Source organism: Buteo buteo, chromosome 17 (assembly GCF_964188355.1).
Source record: "Buteo buteo chromosome 17, bButBut1.hap1.1, whole genome shotgun sequence".
Classification (NCBI taxonomy): domain Eukaryota; kingdom Metazoa; phylum Chordata; class Aves; order Accipitriformes; family Accipitridae; genus Buteo; species Buteo buteo.
In genome coordinates this window covers 21048481-21067941 of record NC_134187.1, presented here as the reverse complement: position 1 = coordinate 21067941, position 19461 = coordinate 21048481, and the positions used below count along the sequence as shown (strand labels likewise).

Below are 19461 nucleotides of genomic sequence, written 5' to 3'. Positions count from 1 at the left end.
GTTGTCATTCACAAAATTATATTGATAAAACATCCACACTTGCTGGAAATGCAAAAAATTTCAAAACCTCGGGAAAAGGATGAAGTGTTGGTTTCCAAACAAGTGAGAATGATTAAGGTTTTACACCCTCACTGAACTTTGTTTCCTTTCGGCGTGTCCAGCAAACACTAAGGACAGGATTTATCTGCCTGGAATTAGACACTTGTGTCTGAGTTGTTATTTATATTGTTTTTTTAAGTCAAAGTAGAGAGCTATGATGCAATTGGTTCCCTTCTAGATGGATGTATAAAACAGGTCAGGTAAATCATGCTTTAGAGGTGTCTGTTGCTCACCACTGGCTTGACAGGATCTAAATGACTGTCCTAGATGTGGATTTCTACACTGTGAACCTTTGGCAAGATCCATTTCAAACTGAAGATACCTACATGTGGATGTCTGCTGGCATGGCTGATGTCTGTACCCTGTTGTAATAATGGAAATCTGGTCTAGCCTCCAGCTAGAGAAGGACCTGGATGTCCTGAAAAACCTGTGTCAGCCTTACATGTGTGGAGGTCTTAGGTATCCTGAAGTGTCTTAAGTGGCAACAGTGGCGTACATGGGGACAACTGCTTTGAGCCCAGGGACAGCAGAACCACATGAGAAATTCAGCTGAGCAGCTGCTGTATGTACTTCAGGGTAAATGGAATTGTTCTCTAGGCTGCATTTTCCATTTCTACTATAATGGAAGCTTTGACACTCAATTGCTGCATAGAGCTACACCATGTCTAAATTTAAGTGCCTTAAGCTTAAACTGATCCTGCCTTTAAAGCCCAAAAGGTTTTATTGACAATCACCACAGGCCTTTCTCCCCAGTTTTATAGAAATGAAAATATTATTATGAAGATAACGTTCCATGTTTAATTTTATTTTAAAATCCATCAAACATTCATTCAGTGCACAGGACATGTTTCTTCGTTAATTCCATTACTCTGTTCTTTACACAGTCTACTATTTTACAAAACATAGATGAACAACTTAATTTTACATTGTCCTTTAAAAACAAATGCTGCAGCTAAACCTTAATTTATCCTTGATTATTCTTCACCGGCATAGAGGAAAATGCAGTGTTGTGATGATGCTGTTATATACATTATAAATTATTAAACAAATACTACTTTTAAATATGGTCATCCATTTCAGAACAGGTGTTTTCCTTTTTCTCTTCTGTGTAATGACTGTAAAGCTCTGAAATTGCATTAGTCCGCTTATTTAACAAATAGCTATAAGCAGTCCTAATTCCACAATTTTTGCTTAAGGAAATATCTGACTGAATATTAGCGGGAAATTTGTGTGTAAGTAAATAAACCAAAAATTAAAATAGAATTTCTTTTCTACTACTCATGGAGAAAACATTGTTTATACCAAATACTTGACTATCCTATAGAGTTTACTAGTTATTAGTCCAGTGATGATGTAACTCCAGAAATGTATGTCCATCTTGACCTAAACAAACATAAATTCTGTAACATCTGTATTTATTTATGTGTTTTACAATGTAATAACATGGGTTTCCACTGTAATAGAACTCTGTATTTTAAAGGCAACATGTAGGAAGGGTACAGGTCTTATCTGACACAGTGAAAGGAATATCTCTAAGTCAGGAACGACATTGCACTTCCCCACTTCTTGCTGAAACTGGAAGATGTGTTCACATGCCTTTATACTTGCCTATCTGCTTCTAATACAGTTTCATAATAAGTCATACAATTAAAAACAAATAGGACATCATTCAATGGCAACACTCCTTTGTGGAACAGTACAATGGAGAATATTGTTTCTTTTTTTTTTTTACATATTAATGTCTACTTTGAAGACCATTTAGCCTGTATTTTACAGTACAGAAGAGGCTTTTTATTTCTGATCCATTTGAAGACTGAAAAGCAGACCAGTTTTCCACTTTCTGTGAACAGTGCTCACTTACATGCATTTTATGTATTGAATGGGATAGAGTTTATTTTATGTATTGAATGGGATATGAAATATTCATACTCTTAAATTTTTGTTTCTGTGCCTTGCTTTTGCAGACTAAAACTGGTATTGCATTGTCATATGATGAAGTATCCGAAAATGCTTATGACATCCGACTGAAGCTTACAAAAGAGGTATTAACAATTCAAAAACAAGATGTCATCTGTGTTAGTGGAAGTGATCACAGTGCAAATGTAAGTGCTTCAATATCTCTGTGCTTTCGACTGTGCACTTTAATGTCTTCTGCAGAGATCAGTTTATGGTAGTGGAGTGCAAGAGATTTTATTGGGTAATAGAAATACATATAATGATCAGTTGTTGGGTTTTTTGTGCATACTTACATTCTTGCATATAAAAACTTCTTTTTGACCAGTGCTATGTGTCCTTTATTCTGACATGTGCAACCTTAACAGGAGAGAAAATGTCTATAAATACCGAGATTACAGCATTCTTCCACCAGATATTATTAGGCCATTAAATGAAAAAAGAAAATAAATGTTTCCCATTGAAAGCATTTTAAGAGTAAACTAATACACCAGAGTTTTCTTCATTTGTGTATCAAGTATTGATAGGATGTCTGTTCAAGGGCAAAGAGCTGGCTGAGAGAACACTTGACAAACACTTATTTCACTTTAATTCTCTTTCAGGCACAGATGGGCCTTAATCAGTGCCAGCATGTATGTGGTGCTTTTTTTTCCCCAAAATTCAGTTACACTCCTTTTTCAAAAGATATGGTGCCCCTAAGCTGTAGAGGAATCTTCTGTATCACCATTTAATAATGTCACTAGAGAAACTGGTGGCATTGTGCATAAGCAGTACAGCGGTGGTGTCTAGGTTACGGACGTTCCCAAATAGTGTATTTTATTTCCTCATAGAAACAATGTTCCTCTTAAAACTAAGTGTAGGCATCCCAGATTTTACTGAGTAAAATAAGTTTCATAAACTGTGCTGGTGTTTTCTAGAGTGAACAATTCATGGCAGCCTCCTCAGAGAGGACCAAGGGGGAGCCTTTCTGTCCGCTTGCTGTATTGCATGTGTCATGTAAACATAAAATCTGGCAATAGGGGGCATCAAGTGAGTTTGTGATACTCTGCTAAGATTTAGGAGCCAAAAAAGTGTATAGTGGGTATCCGTATGTACATGTGTATGTCAGAGAGAGAGAGAGTCTGCCTATATAACACAAAATCATTTCATTCCTGCCATGGTAAGTATTTATATAAATTGTTTAATATCAGACAAAAAATAATTTGAAATAGCTTTTGTTACTTAGAAGCATTATATACTGGTTTCAAAACTTGTCCATGGAACTCTGTGGAACATGACTTGCTCTTAAAAATGTTCAAAAAGGTTGCATCATTTGGCAACTAGTGGGAGGCCACTCAGTGAAGTGAAAGGCATGTCTGATTCTGGCTGGCTTGCTGAAATAAATATAAGCCTCAGTTGAAAATCGTCAGCTTGAATACACTTTCTACTTCACTGAGAAGCATGAAAAACTGCAGCTTTTAATTGCAGACATTGCTGGTAGTTGTGTGCATATTGTGGTTGCAAGAGTCATAGTAAAATATCATGTGACTGCAATATATAGTATCTGTGCATATAAGTATACGATTGCTCTGGACTCAGTAGTATTTACATGCCTTGTGTATAAACCTTCATAGACAAAGAATTGAAGTTCTATCCTATCTAGTCCCAGATTACTTCTTGACTGAATCAGCACAGGCTGGCTGCATCTGAGAAAATGTGTATCAAATCTGTATACGTATTGAACATCACTCAAGAAAAGAACCCAAACAAACACCACCACCCAAAAAAATAAAACCAAAAAACCACCACCCCAAAAACCAAACCCCTCCCCCCCATCAAAGCCCAAACTAAAGCAGTACAAAAAACCACCCCAAACAACCTAGCAGGTCTGCCTCTTCCTTTTAATACCAAGATTTGGGTTGATTTGGGTTTGATGCATTTTACTTCTATGTTTTTTCAGTACCCTAAATAGTATTTTCTGGTGGAAGACAGGACAGGAAGACAAGTTCTGATAATACCTGAGGAGCTGGATTTTGAAAGACATTCTGGAAAGTAAGAGTCCCTGCAGAGGAAGCAGAACTGGGATATGCAGCCACTGCGTACAAAATGAGCTGACATTCCTTGGCTGTATCTCATGACCAGTAATGATTACACAGTGGGTAAGCCTGGAGAGGAGTGACTCTTGGGACTGTGTCAAACAGAGACAGTTTTTCCAGGCTATAGAAGTAGTGTTAATTTGTAAAAGTGAGGGAATTTTAAGTATAATTCAGATGTTAATTTAGGTTTGAGTTGCAAAGTATTATGTGGCTCTAGGTATGAAATCTATTCAGAAGGGATTTCTCCAAGCTCGTACTGTTGATTGATAGCATGGGCAGCCCTGCCAAGCTGACCTTTCCTGGAAAACATTGTTAACGTTATCTCCTTATTTTCCTTAAGTTTTCTCACTGAAGTAACTGAAAACTAAATTTTAAGGCTCCGATCTGTTGTTTTTCCATGTCCCTTGTGAGATCTCCCCATGATGTCCCTTTCTAAAAGTGTTATCTTCAAACCTCATGGGCTTCTGTTGTCAAACTCTAATGAGGAAAATGGACTAAACTGTGGCTTCATGGCAATATTTGCTTTTCCTATATTATACTTTGAACCAAATAAAAACTTTTGGAACACTAGCATTTAATATAAAGGCCAATTGAGTATAACATGAAGATGAACACTGTCTTTTTTACAGTGTATAAATTGCTAATATATAGGAGCTCAAAAACAGAATTTGAAATCAGGCTGAAATAGGTGGTAGTTCTCTAGCACTATTTTTGGTAATTCTGAAGTTTTACACTTACAGCTACACAAGATAAATTCCAAAGAGATAAATGCTTTACTCTTCAAGTGGTTAAAGAATATAATTTTCATCCCTGTGCTGTATGATTCAAAATATTAATAGAAAATTGTAACCTGAAAGTCAATTCTGTAGCAGTCATAAACAATCACATTGTCTTACTGATTTATTCTCCTTCTTTCTATACTTTTTCTTTCTCAGGTATTCATAGTTAATCTTTATTTACACATGGCCATTTATCAAACTAGTTCATTTGCAACAAAAATAGAAAAAACTTGTTTGCCGTCTTTCTGTAGTCACCTCAAACATGTAGGAGGGGAAAAAAATCTTTTGTTTTTAGAGTAACTTTTCTTCTTAGGTGGGATATCTGAATGGAAAAATATTGAAAAGAAAGTTCTGTGTCTACTTGTGGTAATACTTTGTTCTCCAGCCAGTTTTGTGGGACAGTATTCGTGGGATGCATTTGCTTCCAGCCTCCCTTTCACTGACAGGTTCATTGATCCTGAGAAATACTGAGGACAGGATTTGCAGCTGTGCATAATTAGCTCTGCCAGTCCTGTCCAGTTCTGAGTGCTACAGTGAGGACTGGCAAAGACATCAGTGGTTGCTAGTGCTACTGTTGTGGGTTGGACTTTCAGCAATAGAGATCATTCCCAAGGATAAAAGGCTTTCACTATAAAATATCTTTTACTACCATCATCTAGATCTATTCTTGTTTCATATTTTGCCATCTGCCATTCATTTAGGCACTACTTCCAAGCACTGAGAAAGCTTCACCTTTGATGAGAAATTGTAGAGCTGGCTTTTTGTAATTGAATGGCATTCAGCCCATTTCACTAGTTCTTGCTGTCTTGGACTTGGATGTAGAATAACGGGAGAGAAGAGCATGGTTTGTGAAATTCAAAGTGTGTATAGAACAAGTAATGTAAAGACAACTGTTTCTTTTCCTTAGTATTAACATTTTTCACAGTAGATAACATGGCTTTTAAATATCTGTAAAAATCCTTCTGGAAGTGGAACCATTGCGCAAAATAATATTTTCCAGTGTTTCCTAATATACTATTACATTTATAAAAATGATTTTTATATAACTATATACATATATTTTATATTTATGTGATTAAACATGCAGTCTTTCCACCAAGATGTATTTCAGAACTTCAGACTTGTCAAACCCAAGTGTTCTAAGCAAGTCTTTGTGACTTAGTGTTATGTTTGGGGTGTTCAGACTTGTAGGGAAAAGGAGAATGTATGGGTTCATCGGAATCAGTGCATGCACACAGAAGCCAAGCCCAAAGGTATTGGCAGAAATAGTGTATTGAAAATATATAGACATTTTTCACTATCTTCTAAGTATTTTTAACAGAAGATATCCCCCCCCAATTAAAAGTTTAACAATATTCACAGAAAGAAATTAATTGTATGACAGACAGGGAGAGATCTATTTTCAGTTAAAGGAGAAACAGGGAGGCGTTTATTTTTATACATGTTTCATTAAGGTATGATTTTGCTTTAACTTTTTGTCATTCCACATGCTAAAATTAATTTCTTACACACAGCACCTCACCCTTAATATTCCTTGTTTTTCTTCCATATATATTGCTATCACCCTTCTCCTGTTGTCAGCTCACAGTTTTATGCCTCTCCTCTTTTCATAAGCATTTTTTTTTCTCTTACTTTGTATAATATTTCTTTATCTTTTTTTTTCCTGCTAATTCCACTTCCAAAGTAAGAAAAAGAACATAAATGCATCTGGCTTTTTATCAAAATGAGTCCTCACAGAGCTGAATTGTCTCTGACTTGGTCAGTGGTCGGGCAAATAGGTTTCTAATGCAGGCTCCTGGCATCTTCATTGGAAGAGGACGCCTCAGAGGCTTATGTGAGTCTAACAGAATTAGAATAACAAAAACCTTTGCATCCTGGGTACCCAACTGTCCAACTTCACAAGCTGTGTCTTAGCTGGACTTCATCAGAATGAAGCAAGGTAGGTGAATAGGGAAGAAAAATAGAAAGATTAGTTGTTTTGTTGATTCAAAAAATAGAAACAGTGCCCAAAAGTACTGTTTAAATCCCTGATGAGACTGCTATGGCTTTTTCTTTATAAATCAGATGCTAATAAGGACAGAGAAGAATGTTATTTTAGCAAACCTCTAGGGAACAGATCTGCATTAAAGTCTGAAAGTTAATTTTTTTTTAACCCAAGGAAATTTCTGTCTAGATAACTACTAGTATTACTGTTTGCCCAGTGCCTGTTCTGCCATCGCTGGTATGGTATTTTAGTCCAAAATTATTTTTAAAAAAGCTAATAATTAACATGTGCTGTCTTTTTGGAAACATCAAGTGGGTGATTAAGAAAGACTCTTCCTTTTGAAACTAAGATCACTTGTATGGAGACAATACATTATTTAACCATTTGTTATTTGTTTTCCATGCTCTGGAAAGCTGACCTAGATATTTAGAAGATAGCTATCAAGTCATTCCTTAGGATCTTTATTGTGAAAGATCATAAGCTTGTGTTGCTGTCACTTTGAGAATAGTTAAAAATTTTTATCACAAAACAAGTAATAAATATTGAGTATTCATCAGCATGAGAAAAAACTTTTTTTATTAAAGATGAAAAGAGTAAGTAGCTTAAGTAGAAAGGCTAATAAACGTAACAGAACAGAAGAATGCAAAGGACACTATGGATATCCCTGAAAAACAATCTCTCCCTGAGACACGGGAAGAGTCCAGCTGAGGGTAAGCGCTTATACCAACAGGATAGAAGAAAGGCAGCACAACATCGGTAAACCAGGCATATGGACAAATATAAGTGTCCTTTATTAAAATTTCAATTAAACTATTACACCTGGAGCCATGACAGACTGTCAGGACTGGTAAATTGCAACTGTGTATATTGTGAGAGCTTGCATAGCAGTTTAAAATCTTCAGCTGTTAGGGGCAAAATTCTGACTGTGATGAAAGCATGAGCCTTTCTAGTTACGGTATGTGGGTTATTGATGGGTGCAACCTCTACTGTTCATCTTTGTCTTCACACCAGCCAATGTGTGAAATGTTGCGCAAAGTGAATGCAAATGAAATTACTCAAATGAAGAACAGCTGTGTTCTGGCAGAATTTAGCTATAATTCATTGTTATAGGATGCCTTTTTAATTTAAAGAAATCAGCTTATTTTTAATGGGGAAAGGGAGAAGCATAATCATATCTTGACACAGGGTCCTATATTTCTTATTAGTAATTCTGGAAATCGGTATTTGTAGATGATCTGCATAGACTTAATCTGTATCATCAGTCTGAGAACAGTGTGAGTCCCAGGTCCTCTCATATCACTTGACAAAGAGAGCTCCTGTCCCAAATTAAGCATCTTAGAACTCGGGGGAGGAGTTCCTGAGCATTCTTCTGAAGTCATACCGAGACTGAATATGTTTCAGGCACATTTAATATGATCACCACACCCTGGAGAATTAAATACCATGGGGTTTGTCACAGTCATCTTTACCAGAATAGATCATGTAATGATTTAGATTGAAAGGGACCTGTTGACGTCATCTAATTCAACCCACTGCTCAAAGTGGGGATAGGTTCCACGTTTGGGCAAGTAGCTGAGGGCTATGTCCATTCACATATAGGATACCTCCAAGGATGGACATGCTACCAGCTGTCTGGGCAGCCTCCTCTAATGTTTAACCGCTTTCACTGTGAAATTATTTCCTGTTGTTATGTTCAATTAGAATTTCCTTTGCTGCAACTTATAACTGTTGCCTCTCATCCTTTTTCTTTGTGCATCTGTGAGAACAATCTGGTTCTGGGTTTTGTATAATCCTTCTTTAGGTTGGCAGGCTTTGAAAATAAAATGAGTGACTTCATTTTACTCTAAAAAAAACCCAAACCAAACACAACCAAAAAAAACACTCCTCCCACCCAAAAAAACCAAACCAAACCAAAAAACCAAATCCCTAAAAAGCTTTTATCTATAGTAATAGAAACAGTTATAAGGTAAACTGATAAAAATATGTTATTTTACCATATTTAGTAAGGATTCTCTGCAGCTGTCCCAGATCTTCACCAGCATGTGAAAAGATTTGCTGTCTTTATAGAAAACTCGACAGCGCCTGGTATGCCTCAGTCGATTTTTATAGCTGTATTCTTCCTGTCCTTTTGGGAAAAGGTGAGATCGTGTGCAATGCAAGAAGTTTCAAAACTCTCTTTCACATTCAAAATAATCTTTTGCTTTCTGTCTACCTGTTCCTTATTACAGCTTGCCTTCACTTCATGGAAGTGGAGAATGAGGTATCATGTGATGCCATGGAGGACTAATTTATGTCTTTCCCTCTCTTTCTTGAGGTTTCTTGGCTTAAATTTCCACTGTCTCCATATTTTTTTTCACTTTCTGAGTTACACTGTCTTTTTAACCAATGCAACTGTTTCTAAGAATATTAAAGTCTATTAAAAATGATACTGACTTGGGACTAAAGTTTATACAGGCACCCTTTGAGCAAAAAGCTTTTCCTGAAAACCAGACATATAACCAATAATATAGCAAATCCTACTTGTAATAAGGTTCTTTGATTGACACCCACCCCCAACATAGTTTTATGGAAAAGCTGTTAAATTATTTTTCAATGCATTCTTTGACTGTTTACCTAGTTAGTTATAAGATGCTGCTGGTTACATTTCCTGAGATGGCAGTATTAATGACTTGTGGAAATGCAGAGATATGACACATTCAATCTGACCGAAGTAGCTAACTGTGTGACATTTACATTTTCCTCATGATGCACTGATTTACTAAGACTTGTATATACTCATGATTTTTAATAAAGGCTGTGGGTCATATATAAGTAGTAACAGTAGTGAGTAAGGAAGTGATCAAAACTCAGTGCTTTTTGGCTTCTAGTTATGTATTCTTTGACCCTGAACTGCCATGTGCTGGAAGAAGGAATCTCTGTGTCCCAGTCCTAGGTGATGGCACTGGAGTTCATCTGATGTGCTGTAAGATATGTCGTATGATATCTTTACATATCAGCATAAGGCTATGGGGTTCTAGCCTTACCACATAGATGCCTATATTGTTAGACTCAGTGATTAATCATAATCCAGCACCATCTCTCGTTAGAGTTCTGTGCGCACTCTCTTTCCTCAGTATGGAGTTTCTTCTGAATTCCATCTAGAAATAATTTTGGCAAGAGCAGCCCCTACTGTAGTTTAAAATCCATATTTCTACAAAGAGACTCAGCCAATAGGCGGACTGCAACCTGCAGCCTCTGGGTGGGTGGAAATTCACTGCTAATCACTGAGAATTGAGGGTTGTGTGAGCAGAACTGCAAATCTCTGTATGTGGCAGGATGTTAAATACATGCAGAACAATTTGCTGAGGAAGATCTAGGGCTGGAGTGGTGGAGGGTGTGAGCTGAGAAAATCCTCTTCTTGGGAACTCCCCATCTTGAGGAGAAAAATTCCTGAAAGATTTCACGTATCCTTGTTCAACACATCCTCTTTTGTTCTTTTTGGACATGTAGCAACCAGCAGGATGTCTGCATTTCATGATACATTTTACTTTACTACTCACATTCTTACAAGATCTGTTTCTTCAATCATTTTTTTATCTTGTAACTTGCTTGTGGTAGCTTCAAGAGTTGCTGAAGAAAAGAAAGATAAGATATGGCTGGTATGTTAAGTACCTATCTTTATCTTCTTACCCTTTCTAGTATAAGACTGTTTTTTCCCTTGCATGCAGGACAGGTTGCAGGCTTTTCTTTTAACTCTTCATATTGCATTTTCTTGTTCTGCTGTTTCTTTTCCCCTGCGTGTTTCCCAAGGGCCTGGGTGGCAAGCTCTGCTGTTATTGCCATCGGTGCCTAAGACTGGCCTTTATTTTCTATTGTCAACCTGCCATGTAGTACCTGTAGTAAATTTGACTTCTTACTTTCAATAAGTAAGGAGGCCTACTCTTTCCAATAAATGCCTGATTCAACTGTAGTAGTGGGGAATAAAGTATATTTATTAATAAAAAAAAAAAAAGTATGCTGAACAACTCTGAAAAGTGCAACAATGAATGCTTTCTTTATTCACATCTTCCTGTCTTCCTGTTTAGCCACTTACCTTCCTTAAGGAATAATCTGTTATCTGTTAAGGCAATAGTCTGTTGTGGTTTGAGCGTGGGGACTAGATGGGCTCAGGTACCAAGTCATGTTTGGTCGTGGCTACATTTAATGTTGACAAGTCAGTCGGCATCCAGACCCTGCAGTGGGGGAGATGCCCACCCAGGAGAGAAGCCAGCACAACAGTTCCCCACATGACCTCCCTGCCCCATGGCAGGGGGACGGGGCAGCCCAGGAGGACACTGGTAGACTCATCACAGTGGTCTTACTGATAAGTAGAAGGGAAAAATCAAAGTGTTGGGGATCTTTGTCTTCCAACCTGTTCTAGCTATTTTGAATGGGCTTGTTTCTTAGAACAGTTTCAACAAAAATCTGAAGAACATGAACTATTTCAAGTCTTCCAGCATTTTCTACTGTGTGCTTCAGTTTGATGTTTGGAAATAATATATGTATTTATTAATATTTTCATGAAGGCTGGCACAGAAAAGGGAAGTATGGTACATATAGAATCTTTTTCCAAATATATCCATTTATCAATGAATGTGGAGTGCTTCAAGCAGAATGTCCTTCTGAAATCCCTTTAGTACATTGTTCATTAAGATAGATAGATAGATAAAATGTTTTTTCCTAATGAAAGATCCTTTACCACAAATGCCAGTCCTAGGTGTTAACAACCTGGTAATAATGACATAATGGGTAGGCATTGTCAGGTGGATATAAAATCTCGCTAAAAAACAGTACCAGAAATAAGGACTGTAATTGCCCTCTCATGTTGCCCATTAAGCTCCAATCATGTCACTTCATATGAATGAATACCAAGACATAAAAGACATTTCCAGAGATAAATTTTTCTGTTGAGTCACTGTGTTTTAAAAGAATCTAGAAAGTTTTCTATGTCAAGAGCTATCTCATACCTGATAGACATTTGACCATATAGTTCTCCAAATTACATTTGAAAGTGTCATTTATTTTGAAACTATTAAAACGATAGGATTTTTTTTTTTTCAGCTATATCATTCTTTGTAGCTGTTACAAGCAGCATTACACCTTCTGTTACTGAGCAGTCTCTTCTCTATATAGTTGTTTGCATGGTGTTCTTTTGTATGATGTCTGTGTCTTACATGTTTTAAAATTTATATTGTATCTGTTTTTCAATATATTCTTGTCTGGCATCATTCTTGGAGATCTTGAAAGTTTCTGCCTCACTGGTCTTTATTTCAATATTGACAACTGAAAACGTTTAAGGCTCTCCTCCCCCCATCTCTATAGTTACATCTGCTGTTTCAGTCCAGAGCTCTTCTGGAATTGGCTTTCCCTGGATTTCTAACACCCTTGGGAACTACACATAAGCAAAAGATACAGGCTGAATTTAAGAATATATTACTTGCATTGCTTTCATCTGTGGACTATGGCTATCAGCATCTTCAGTTGGGGCAAAATCTTTTATGCTTATTCACATCTTTAACAGCTCATTCTGCAGTGCAGTTGTTTGCCCCAGTGCACAGAACATGATATTATTTTGAAATAAAGCTCCTGTCTCTGAGCTATATGCTTTGACAAGATACAAACCGATTGGTTGTGCTCTGGCTCTCCTGCAAAGTAAATGTTGCTCTATGAGGGTGATAGTGACTGAGAGGAAGACAGATTGATCACACCTAAATATTGATTCTAACCCAGAATTTAAATTCTATACTTCCACTGTTGCAGCTATGCGAATTTTGTCCCTAAAGATTGCTTTTGAGTTTGTACCTAGCTAGTGGCTCAGTGGCTGTAAATCTTAGGATTTCACAAAGAGCAGGCTGCTTTCTTAAATGCAGTTTGGTTGTCTTTGAACAAATGCAAGCTTGTTCAGCAACACCTATATGCTCCAGTGTTTTCATAGTTCGGAACAAGACAAAAGCTTTACTCAGACGTGTGCTATTAGGCAATATGAATTTTCCTTAATACTTAAAGCATTATAAAAGTGAAGATTTTAGTGGCTTTCTCAGGTTTACAATTTACTGTTCAAAGAGAAAATAAATTTCCAAAATACATATTCTTCCACCGTAGACTAAGTCCAAAAGTGACAGCCAGGCTACTTTCTCAAAGAACTGCTTGACATAAAAGCAGATCAAACCGCCTGTCAAACACTTAGCGGGTAAATCTGCCCTCTCTTTTCATTGCTGGTACATTTGACACTGGTCAACACATTTGTTTCTCAGAACTTAGATACTAGAGAATGTCATGGCCAAATTGTTACCGCAATTCTTAAACATAGCGGTGGGCATTACAGACCCAGTATCACTTTGAGAAACAGATAATAAAATCCTTGACAACTTGCAACAATAAAAGGTCTCAGAAAGATAGGAATATTTCATGTTGGTATCCTGGCCAATTACAGTTTTAATAACTACATTCTGTCTATTCAAATGTGTCCTGAAGTTTCATGCTAGGCACTTATTCTTCCGCTAATCTCCTAGAAACAGAAAACAAAACAAAACAGGCCTGGTGTGGGGGGAACATAATTACTTCTGCTTTGTAGCACAACTGGAATGAGTGATCATTATAGTATACACATCAAGTACTTTGGAAGCCTTCAGAATGAAGAGTTTTAATAAACTGTAGATGCTATTAAAATATATCATTAGCAAAGGAAAATGCTAGTTAAAAGGCAAAAAAAAAGTATTAATTTCAGCTTTCCTGTTCAGATTGATAATTAGTAACACTTTCTATAAGAGTTTTCCTTGCCTATAATGAAATAAAATTATACAGCCATCACACTGTCAGGTGTACCTCTGTATTTTTTTTGGTTTTGGGATTTTTTTCTAAGACTGATACAGATGTTTGGCTCACTTTAGCCTCAAAGAATAAATAAATTAACCTGAAAAGAAAATTATATCTAGCTTGCAGGCAACTAAAAAGTGAAATATGTTGTTTGTAAGTTTGACTGAGACATAAACACAGGGTTTTCAGCTGCATATGTGCATGACATTATTGTTAATGTCACAAAAAGATAGTGGTTTTTTCCCCACAAATATTGCAATTTTATTTTGGCAAGAAGTTCTGGAGTAGGATTTTCTTTCATAGTTGCTTGCAAAGCTAGTGTGGGTTTCTGTCCAAATGTGGTAGTCATGAAATATTGCCATTACATAAGAAGTTCAGAACTGAGTCAGACCTAAAATCTGCTGTGCCCACTGTCCTTTTTCCAACAGCAGTCATTCATTCATGTTTCACTAGAAAAGCCAAACAGGGCAAGAACATGTGGTGCTTCTCTTACCACTTTCCCTCCCCCAGGTTATTCAGTGCCTTCCTGAGCAAAATGCAGTCTCTGTATTAGCTCTTAACAGATTTATTTTTGCTGTAGTTGTCCGATATCCCCTTGAACACATGTAGACTTTAAACATTCAGAATTTTTTTCTCACCAGACTCTGGAATCTACTATACATTGCACAAAGAATCACCTCTTTTTGATTGTTCTGATCCTAGTTCCTAATAGTATTATTTGATGCCTTCTAGTTTTTGTACTGGAAAGTGCTGTAAAAACTGATCCCATTCACTGTCCTCTGTGCAACTTTTACTGTACTGTAAAAGCTTCCTGATCCCTTGTCTGTCTCGTTTCCTGGAGAAAGAGTTATAGCCTATTCTGTTATTCCTTGTACAGGAGCGGGTTTGTGCTTCCATCATCCTTATTGCTCTTTTCCGAACCTTTTCTAGCAGTTTCAGGTATGAAGGGACCAAAATGGTATACAGTTTTCAAGGTGGGGTGAACTTTGGATTTCTACAGGGATATAATGACATTCTTTGCTTGGTCTCAGTTCTTTTGCTAAGGCTTCGAAAAATTTGGTTTGTGTTTTTGACCACTACTGAACACTTGCACTGATGCTGTCATGGAACCATCTACTTTAACCCAAGGTCTTACTCCTTAATAGAAATGACTGATTTAGAATCAATCCTAATTCCTTATATAAATAATGTACATGGTAAAAATAATCTCTCACAAGCTTTGATCTGCTATCGTATCTTGTCTGCTATTTTGTTGCCCAGTTAATATTTTGTAAGATGTTCTGCAAATATTTTCACTTTGCTTATGCTTCCTGTCTCAGTAAGCAGCAAAGGTAATCTCATTGCTCAACCTTTTTTTTTTTTTTTTTTTTTTTTTTTTTACTTCTTCATGAGTATTTTAAATAATGCAGGTTGCAATATAGGCAACAGTAGAACTTCACTAGTGACCTTTTCCATTGAGAGATTACGCATTTAATCCATCCCCTTGTTTTCTATCTAGTTTCTAATTTTAATTAGTAATATATCTGTGCAAGGCTCTTCCCTCATGGTTCCTATGTTCCCCTAACTCACCTTTAAAAAATACATTATCTCTTCCAAGATAGATAAGTTCATCTAAGTATCTGCCAATTCTGTTCTTTGTTATAGTTTCTCTCACTGTCTATAGCTTTTGGGTTTTTTTCCTCTATAGTTCTTATTTGTTTAGTGCAGGTCTTAAGTTTCCTAAGCCTTAACTGGAACCTTTTATGAAAAAATGGGATTTTATTTTCAGTGTTGTAGTCTTCATGTATCAAGGCTTTATTGAGTCCAGTACTCCTGTTTTGTTTCATCCATGTGTTCCTTTAAGACTAGGGTGAATGCTATCTGACCCTGGTGATTTGCTACTGTTATTTAGTCAATTTGCTTCTAAAGTGGTTTCAAATTCAGACGGATCCATACATCCTTTGTGCTAGTTGGAGGAATGTCTCTAGTTTCTTTCACACTAATGAAAAGTGTTCATTTATCTTCTCTTCAGTAACCTCATTTACTCTGAGTATGCCTTTTATATCTTGATCGTAAATCGACCCTGTGGTTTCTTTGGCAGACCTCCTGCTCCTGATAGATTTTGAGATTTATTATTAGTTTTTATTCTTGTTGGCAGTTTTTGGAACTCTGTTTCCAGTTGCTGCCTAATTTTGTTTTTCAATTTTATTTGCTTATGTTCCTTTTTCTTGTCTTCATATGAATATGATGTCCATCACTCTTTACCTGTAATAATCTCCCTTAACCTCCTCTTTAGCCATGCAGTTTTCCTTTTAATTAAGCCCTTCTAATAAGTGGCATTCATTGGGTCTGTGCTTCCAGCGTGGTACCCTTAAGTACTCTTCACACTGCCTATACAGTTTTAATTTTCTTAGCTGCCCCCTTTATTTTTCCTTTCAACAAGCTTCCTCGCTTTTGCATAGTTCCCTTGTTGGGGTCACAGTTGTGTAAATGTTGAATGTAAAGTACATAGCAGTTGCTATTACACAGTAGCTTTTCAGCTGTAAAAAATTTAACTAGATCCTGCATGCTATACTCAAGACTAGGGCAAATACTCAGTCTAATCTTGTGCGTTCCATGAAGCAGTGACTGATAGAGACCTGCTTTTTATTGACTGCATTATTTCGTTATGTCCATCTGTCCAATCTAACGAAGGTTAAGTGAAGTCTGTTACCACCTGTTACATTTCTCATTCCTGTTGTCTCTTTGCATATCTGAGTCACTGTTATCATCCTAGTTGAGTAGGCACTAGAAAAGACTTTTCCTTGTATTTAGCCTGGAATTTGTTGTTTTACTTGTTGAGGTAGTTGCCTTATTAGTTTTATTTGAGTCTTAACTTCAGTGTAGCACAAGGCATTTACTCTGCTGCTTATTTAGCCTATTTTACCTTTCTTACATTCTTTGTATCCCAGTATTAGATTTTTTTCTACCTCTCGAGAGTGTTTATACCTCTGTTTAGTTCAGGTTTAGTGCAATTTTGGTTTTGTTCCTGGCACTCTGTTTTACATTTCCTATTTGTACTATTCCCTCCCTAGCCTGTCCTTCACTTCAGGATATAGAATATCTGTTTATATCCATAATAGAAGCATCATCCATAATTATAGTGTTTTCTGTACCTGTCAACTTTTCCGTCGTTTAAAACTCTAGTTGAGGCCTTCCTGAATTTGAAGTACCAGCAGCTTTGGTTCCTTTACACTTCAGATGAAGTCTGTGCCTCCTGTACAGGCTCCCTTTGTTTCAAAAATGCCCCCAATTTCTGATGAACCTAAATCCATCTCCCGTGAGACATCTCTTTAGGAAGGGATTAAAACCTTGCCTGTTTCCCCAGCCTGAAAGAGACTACTGGGAAGAGTTCTGGAGAGTCTTACTCTAGAAGTCCAGGTCTCTAGCTTCCTTTCTTCCTGCCTAATTTTCATACCTAGGACTTATTTCCTGTATATCCCTACATTTTTGGTACAAATGCAGACCAAACCTGCCTGGTGCTTTTTGGGCTAAGCAGGATTCCTGTAAGATGTGCCACCTTGCACTTGTTTGGTCAAACATTTTGGAGTCTTCTCCCTGGAGTCGTAATGTATCTGTCTATTTGCTTGATGGTCATCTACCGACATTACAGCTGTCTGGGATCTCTGCTTTAAGAAGGGCATTTGCGTATCAAGAAAGTACATTGACATTGTCCATTACGAGAACTACTAAGGGAATTACTTCCCACATCACCAACCTGTTACATCCTGCCAGAAGATGTGATTTGTGGATTCCGCCTGAAAATCTTCTCAATGAGCCGGGTATGTATCCCCTTTTCCTCTGGGGAAGGTACTCCTATCTTTGATACTAACAGAGTAAACTGGATAACTCTTATCTTCAATAATTCTGCCTTCTTTTCTTCTATGAGAAAAGATGGAAAGACAGTCCTTTGAAGGTGGTTTCTGTATTCAAAAGATTTGTAGCTTTCTGTTGAGCTTTTCTCAGCTAACACATTCTCTGGACAGCCAGACATCTGCTTCTGTCATTGCCTTTGCCTCCTTGCTTTACACCTGTGGCTGGGCATCGGCATTATTACAGATTTCTGTTCTCTATAGATCACTTTATGAAAATTTCAGGTTAATTTCAGTGTACGTGCCTGGAATCAAATATTTGCTGGAAACTTTATTCTGTCACCTCTATAAAATCACCTCTATTTTAGACTGCATTTGAAACATACTGTATGTACACACAGTTCTGTTTTCACAGAGGTTTTCTTCACCATGCTGAAACCTGTTGGGTATTTAATCCACATTTGTGTAGAAGATTAGGTTCTAATATGAAAGATTCTTGATAACATATCATCAGTTAGTCTTGTCCTTCCACCTCTGCACAACTGACAGCTTGAAGGAAAAAGCAGAGGCAGACAGACAGCATTACCAGTGAAGTAGTCCACATTCAGAAATTGTGTTACCAGTAGTCACTTGAGTGCACAACCAGAAAATCCTGGTTAGCAGATAGGGTCGTTAGCTGGATTTGCTTTCATGAAACCTGAGTTTGGCTAGACTATTGACTCACGATTATAAGAATATTTTTGTACCAGTGTTAGTGTATTTATTACATAGTTTATAAAATGATTTATTATTGTGACACTATTAGAATTGTATCTATAGTGCCAGCTGTAGAAGCATCATCGTTTAGAGTATATTAAGACAAATTTTTTTAATGTTCTTTGGACCAAGGACTTTGTCTCACTCTGTGACAGCTGTCAGAATGTTACATGCTTTTCTATCAGAATTTAAATGAAATCTAATACTAAGGTGTCTGGTTTTTTACATGTATGTTTTTATTGTACATGACTACTAATGCTACCAGTACTTGTAGGGATAATTAGAAATCTGTGCTTGTAGTTAATGTATATTAGTGTCCTTTTGCTTTCTGTTTATTTATTGTGGAATCCATCATACACAGGTCTATGAGACTTAATCTCTACTAGAAAATAAAACACAGCCGTAGCACACATTCAACATCGGCCCACAGTTGCCTATACTCTATGTGAGTGTGCTCCCTAGCTACATTTTGATTTGTGCCAAATTGTCTATACTGCAAGTTGGTGTACGCTCTGTCTCCGTTTTGGCCAGTGTAAGTTACAAGTCTCTTAATGCCTCAGATCAAATCAGGAGATGGCATGGGTCATGTAGTGTCCCAGTTAGGCAGTTTGGATGGTAGTCAAAACCTTTTCAAGGAAAGAAAATTTAGTAGTGTGGACGGGAGTTTTACTGTGTTGCTTTGCTGGAGAAAATCCTCCGGCCTGCTTTATTTTAGCATGGGCATGGCTTGTGAGACTGAAATTGTAAGACAAATACTCCATTCTTTGGTTTGAAAGAGAAGAGAAAAATACCTTCCTGAATTTTGAGTTACGAGATGGGGAATAATGAAAGCAAAGAAAGGTCCTGAGAAGAGAACGGGGCCACAACAGGGTAAGTTAGAGGGGACAGAGAGAAGAGATCAAATAAAAGAGAATAATTACTGTTTAGCACATTTCCCTACAAAACCTGAAACTGAATTCAGTAGTGTCTTGCTTTCAGCAGGTGTCTAATGTTGAGTCTCCTCTAAATTACCCACAGATTTTTATATTTTTTGGCTCTAGCGTGAGCATCTATATTATGAATTTAAGGGTCCAAATGAAGGACTAAATGGAAACTAGCCTATAGTGAACCCTGTGAATTTGTAGGTTTTCCCCCAAAATTGTTTTTTTTAA

The 19461-nt window shown here is 37.0% G+C and overlaps 1 protein-coding gene across 1 annotated transcript in view; it reads left to right on the top strand.

Annotated features, from left to right (window-relative positions):
- SNTG2 (syntrophin gamma 2) overlaps nt 1–19461 on the top strand; it is a 308015-nt gene that overhangs the window by 131620 nt on the left and 156934 nt on the right. Inside the window, exon 2 of the mRNA XM_075049219.1 lies at nt 2064–2201. Within this exon, the coding sequence (XP_074905320.1) occupies nt 2064–2201 (138 nt within the window). The remainder of the gene's footprint in view (nt 1–2063; nt 2202–19461) is intronic.